Source organism: Palaemon carinicauda, chromosome 28 (genome assembly GCF_036898095.1).
Source record: "Palaemon carinicauda isolate YSFRI2023 chromosome 28, ASM3689809v2, whole genome shotgun sequence".
Lineage (NCBI taxonomy): Eukaryota > Metazoa > Arthropoda > Malacostraca > Decapoda > Palaemonidae > Palaemon > Palaemon carinicauda.
In genome coordinates this window covers 61925459-61931876 of record NC_090752.1, presented here as the reverse complement: position 1 = coordinate 61931876, position 6418 = coordinate 61925459, and the positions used below count along the sequence as shown (strand labels likewise).

General features: G+C 45.5%; 1 protein-coding gene across 1 annotated transcript; it reads right to left on the bottom strand.

Moving 5' to 3' along the window:
* Positions 1-581: 581 nt before the first annotated feature.
* LOC137621848 (basic salivary proline-rich protein 4-like) lies at positions 582-3199 on the bottom strand. The gene is made up of 3 exons (XM_068352356.1): positions 3167-3199; positions 1934-2333; positions 582-1459 (listed from the first exon to the last, which is right to left on the bottom strand). Exons 1-3 carry the CDS (start codon positions 3197-3199, stop codon positions 582-584), a joined length of 1311 nt encoding a protein of 436 aa, XP_068208457.1.
* Positions 3200-6418: the final 3219 nt, after the last annotated feature.

Genomic DNA, 6418 nt, shown 5'->3' with positions numbered 1-6418 from the left:
TCCCCTGCTGTAAGGGATCAAGGGAGTGGGGTTTTCCCAGCTGTATTGGAAAGAGGGGGCGGTTGTTTCCCCTGCTGTAGGGGACTAAGGGGTTCCCCTGCTGTAGGGGACCAAGGGGTTCCCCTGCTGTATGGGACCAAAGGGTTCCCCTGCTGTACGGGACCAAGGGAGTGGGGTTTCCCCAGCTGTGTGGGACAGAGGGGGCGGGTGTTTCCCCTGCTGTAGGGGACTAAGGGGTTCCCCTGCTGTAGGGGACTAAGGGGTTCCCCTGCTGTAGGGGACCAAAGGGTTCCCCTGCTGTAGGGGACCAAGGGGTTCCCCTGCTGTAGGGGAACAAGGGGTTCCCCTGCTGTAGGGGACCAAGGGGTTCCCCTGCTGTAGGGGACCAAAGGGCTCCCCTGCTCTAGGAGACCAAAGGGTTCCCCTGCTGTAGGGGACCAAAGGGTTCCCCTGCTGTAGGGGACCAAAAGGTTCCCCTGCTGTAGGGGACCAAAGGGTTCCCCTGTTGTAGGGGACCAAGGGAGTGGGGTTTCCCAGCTGTATGGGACAGAGGGGGCGGGTGTTTCCCCTGCTGTAGGGGACTAAGGGGTTCCCCTGCTGTAGTCTACCAATGGGTTCCCCTGCTGTAGGGGACCAAGGGGTTCCCCTGCTGTAGGGGACAAAGGGTTCCCCTGCTGTAAGGGACCAAGGGAGTGGGGTTTCCCCAGCTGTATGGGACAGAGGGGGTGGGTGTTTCCCCTGCTGTAGGGGACTAAGGGGTTCCCCTGCTGTAGGGGACCAAGGGGTTCCCCTGCTGTAGGGGACCAAGGGGTTCCCCTGTTGTAGGGGACCAAGGTTTTCCCCTGTTGTAGGGGACCAAGGGAGTGGGGTTTCCCCAGCTGTATGGGACAGAGCGGGCGGGTGTTTCCCCTGCTGTAGGGGACTAAGGGGTTCCCCTGCTGTAGGGGACCGAGGGGTTCCCCTGGTGTAGGGGACCGAGGGGTTCCCCTGGTGTAGGGGACCGAGGGGTTCCCCTGGTGTAGGGGACCGAGGGGTTCCCCTGGTGTAGGGGACCGAGGGGTTCCCCTGGTGTAGGGGACCGAGGGGTTCCCCTGCTGTAGGGGACCGAGGGGTTCCCCTGCTGCAGGGGATCGAGGGGTTCCCCTGCTGTAGGGGACCGAGGGGATCCCCTGCTGTAGGGGACCGAGGGGTTCCTCTGCTGTAGGGGACCGAGGGGTTCCCCTGCTGTAGGGGACCAAGGGAGTGGGGTTTCCCCAGCTGTATGGGACAGAGGGTGCGGGTGTTTCCCCTGCTGTAGGGGACCAAGGGAGTGGGGTTTCCCCAGCTGTATGGGACAGACGGGGCGGGTGTTTCCCCTGCTGTAGGGGACTAAGGGGTTCCCCTGCTGTAGGGGACCAAGAGGTTCCCCTGCTGTAGGGGACCAAGTGGTTCCCCTGCTGTAGGGGACCAAAAAGTTTCCCTGTTGTAGGGGACCAAAGGGTTCCACTGTTCTAGGGGACCATGGGAGTGGGGTTTCCCCAGCTGTATGGGACAGAGGTGGCAGGGGTTCTCCTGGTGTAGGGGACCAAGGGGTTCCTCTGCTGTAGGGGACCAAGGAGTTTCCCTGCTCTAGGGGACCAAGGGGTTTCCCTGCTGTAGGGGACCAAAGGGTTCCCCTGCTGTATGCGACAGAGGGGGCGGGTGTTTCCCGTGCTGTTGGGGACTAAGGGGTTCCCCTGCTATAGGGGACCAAGGGAGTGGGGGTTCCCCTGCTGTATGGGACCAAGGGAGGGGGGGTTTCCCCTGCTGTATGGGACCAAGGGGGGTGGGTTCCCCTGCTGTAGGGTACCAAGGGGCTCCCCTGCTGTAGGGGACTAAGGGGTTCCCTTGCTGTAGGGGACCAAGGGAGTGGGAGTTCCCCTGCTGTATGGGACCAAGGTGGGGGGGGGTTTACCCCTGTTGTATGAGACAGTGGGTGGTGGGCGTTTCCTCTGCTGTATGGGATCAAGGGGGTGGGGGTTCCCCTGTTGTAGGGGACCAAGGGGTTCCCCTGCTGGATGGACCAAGGGAGTGGGGGTTCCCCTGTTGTAGGGGACCAAGGAGTTCCCCTGTTGTAGGGGACCAAGGGGTTCCCCTGCCGTATGGGGGTAAGGGAGTGGGGGTTCCCCTGTTGTAGGGGACCAAGGGGGCGTGGGGTTTCCCCTGTTGTATGGAACAGAGGGTGGGGGGCGTTTCCCCTGCTGTATGGGATCAAGGGGGTGGGGCTTCCCCTGCTTTATGGGACCAAGGGAGGGGGATTCCCCTGTTGTAGGGGACCAAGGGGTTCCCCTGCTGTAGGGGACCAAGGGGTTCCCCTGATGTAGGGGACCAAGGGGTTCCCCTGCTGTATGGGACAAAGGGAGTGGGGGTTCCCCTGTTGTAGGGGACCAAGGGGTTCCCCTGCTTTAGGGGACCAAGGGGTTCCCCTGCTGTAGGGGACCAAGGGAATGGGGGTTCCCCTGTTGTAGGGGATCGAGGGGTTCCCCTGCTGTAGGGGACCAAGGGGTTCCCCTGTTGTAGGGGACCAAGGGAGTGGGGGTTCCCCTGTTGTAGGGGACCAAGGGGTTCCCCTGCTGTATGGGACCAAGGGAGTGGGAGTTCCCCTTTTGTAGGGGATCAAGGGGTTCCCCTGCTGTAGGGAACCAAGGGGTTCCCCTGCTCTATGGGACCTAGGGAGTGGGGGTTCCCCTGTTGTAGGGGACCAAGGGGTTCCCCTGTTGTAGGGGACCAAGGGGTTCCCCTGCTGTATGGGACCAAGGGAGTGGGGGTTCCCCTGTTGTAGAGGACCAAGAGGTTCCCCTGCTGTAGGGGACCAAGGGGTTCCCCTACTGTATGCGACCAAGGGAGTCCGGGTTCCCCTATTGTAGGGGACCAAGGGGTTCCCCTGCTGTAGGGGACCAAGGGGTTCCCCTGCTGTAGGGGGCCAAGGTAGTGGGGGTTCCCTTGCCCTATGGGGTTCCCCTGCTGTATTGGACCAGGGGGGGGGGCTCCCCCTTCTGTATGTGACCAAGGGAAGTTCCCCCTGCTGTATGGGACCAAGTCGGCGGGTCCCCTGCTTTATGGGACCAAAAAACCATCCCGTAAATTAAAGTAAGTTAAGTAACTAACATTTATGCGAATAAGGATATATCCTTTTTTCCCTATTTACCCTGATATCGAAATCAACAATTTGAGTAATCATGCTGCTATTCATCTTAGAATTTGCTTTCTAATTTTATAATGAAATAACTAAAATATGTAAACTTCCTCATTATTTTTCCCGTTGAAGTACTCACAGTATTTATTGATTTTCTGGAATGACTTCTTACTTTAAAATTTATAGTGCTCAATTAAATTAATTTTTGTTGTTGTTGTTGTTTACAGATAGAACATTATATAAAAAGCTTTCATTTTCCCATAGACGTGCTCAATTACAGTATTTATTAATTGTTTGGAACGATATGTCGCCTTTTTTAGTTCAGAATTGAATTAATTAATTTTTATTGTTGTTCCGATTATAAATATTATGGAAGACATTCGTTATAAAGATTAATTTTCTCATAGACGTACTCAATTATTTATTGATTGTTTGGAACAATATGTCGCCTTTTTTAGTTCAGAAATAAATTGATTAATTTTCACTGTTCTTCGGATTATAAATAGAATATTATAAAAAAAATGATTCATTGAAAATATTCATTTTACCTTAGACGTTATATCTAATGTTATTCTGATAAATAGAATATTACAGTAATAAGATTCATTCATTTTAAATATTCATTTTCCGTAGACGTTATATTTATTTTTATTCTGATTATAAATAGAATATCACATTAAAAAGATTCATTACAAATCTCTCTTTTCTAATGTAAGTCATACATAAGTCTAAATTCCCCCTGAAAGAAAAAAGGGGTTAAAATGATATAGTATATTTTTATCAAATTGATTTTAAATATAGATCAAAATTAAATTCCTAAGCTAATTAACTTCTCAGTTATCATAATGAAGTGTATATGACCTCCTAATGAATCTCCTTTGAAAATCTTTTGTAAATTGAATATTTAAAAATGTTTAGGACTCTTCCATAACAATTTCAAATTATCATAAAAAAACAGGCTCAGCTTATTAACCTGCCACGTAGTAGCCCGGCCATGGTTTACCCATTCGAGGGTGAAATTACTAGCAACATCCTGTTTTATTGGGACATGTAGGCAGGAAAAACAATGTTGGTATTTGTTTAAAGTTATATGTATATATAGTCTACTAGGTATACAATATATATGTATATATATAAATATGTGTATATATATATATATATATATATATATATATATATATATATATAATATAGATAGATATATATAGGTAGATAGATATATATTATATATAGGTAGATAGATATATATTATATATATGCATAGATATATGTATGTATGTATATATATGTATATATATATATATATATATATATATATATATATATATATATATATATATATATATATATATACATATATATATACATATATATATATATATATATGTATATACATAGGTCATTGTATATATATGTATAGTATGTATATGTAAATAAAGTATATACATATAAATATATATTTGTATATATATATGTATATATATATATATATATAAATTTCTATGTGTATATATATATATATATACACATAGGACCAGGGAGGGCCAGGCAATGTCTGTTGATGACTCAGCGGGTAGACCTATAGGTTCCCTTAAACCCTCCATCCCTAGCTCGCAAGGATGGTTAGGTAGCAGCGACAAAAGGAACTAACATTCCTAAAGTATTTAAACATTATTTATGTATGTCCAAACTTAGTTAAAAAAAGCTTTACATAACAACTTGACATTCGCTTCTTTCTTTCAAAAGTCAAAGAACACTTTTTAAAGTATTTATACTTTGTTCATGCAGAAAGTTACAGAACATTCTTAAAAGTATTTAAATATTGTTTATTCATGTCATAGTTACACAAGTGACATGTGACAACGTAACATTAAAGCGAATCTTTTAAAAGTCAGAGAAACCAATAAATTCGGTTTGAAGACCAATGAAAATCGATGTTGGATAAAAACACTTTTTTGATTTTTTATTCTAAACGATTAGAATTAAAGTCTTGGACTAGAATGCGTGAAAAGTTCTCTCTATGAATGAGGAATTGTAATATGGAAATAAAGAATAAACATAAGTTTATTCCAGTCACGCTTAATATATATCATCCTCCATATGAAATTCTATATTATCGAGATCACATTTGCTCTCAAAATTTTTTTTTCAAGGGTTAAAGGTTGCTCATGAATGACTGAGGAAAGGGAGAGGGACAATGGGTTAGAGTTCTCTTGCTTGAGGGTATACTCGAGCACACTTTTCTATCTGATTTCTTTTCCTCTTGTTTTGATAAAGTTTTTATAGTTTATATTGGAAATATTTATTATAATGTTGTTACTGTTCTTAAAATATTTTATTTTTCCTTGTTTCCTATCCTCGCTGGGCTATTTTCCCTGTTGTGGCCCCTGGGCTTATAGCATCCTGCTTTTCCAACTAGGGTTGTAGCTTGTTTGTATATTAGATATTAAAGCACAATGCCCTAGAGACTGCCATGTTGAAATATGATTAACGCCTAAGCCCCCTTTCCACCCAAGCTAGGACCAGGGAGGGCGAGGCAATAGCTGCTGTTAATACAGCTTGTAGATCTATAGGTTATCCCAAAACCTCCATCCTTAGCTCACAAGGATGGTGAGGTTACAGACACTGCAAGAAGCTATCAAGCTTGAGCGAGGCTCGAACTCTTAAGCAGATAACCTGGCAGGGGCTTTTCCAATTGGCTAATATAATCTGTATAAAAAACTATGAAAATAATATAGTTAATTAGTAAAGTATTAATTATTTTATATAATGACTTTATTTTGTCTCGCTATCCGGCGCTGTTCCCATATTCATATGGATTCTTGTCAATTGCATTCGACTTAAATAATCATTTTTATCATTTATGTCAGTTATTGATGATAAATAATTTAGGTCTCGCTCTCTCTCTCTCTCTCTCTCTCTCTCTCTCTCTCTCTCTCTCTCTCTCTCTCTCTCTCTCTCTCTCTCTCACTCTCTCGCACACGCACTCTCTCTCTCTCTCTCTCTCTCTCTCTCTCTCTCTCTCTCTCTCTCTCTCTCTCTCTCTCTCTCTCGCACACGCACTCTCTCTCTCTCTCTCTCTCTCTCTCTCTCCTCTCTCTCTCTCTCTCTCTCATAGAATATTGTTGGATTAAAATAGTATATATAAATCGCGTAAAAGTTTTATGAGAGAGAGAGAGATGAGAGAGAGAGAGATGAGAGAGAGGAGAGAGAGAGAGAGATGAGAGAGAGAGAGAGAGAGAGAGAGAGAAAGCGATTGGCGAT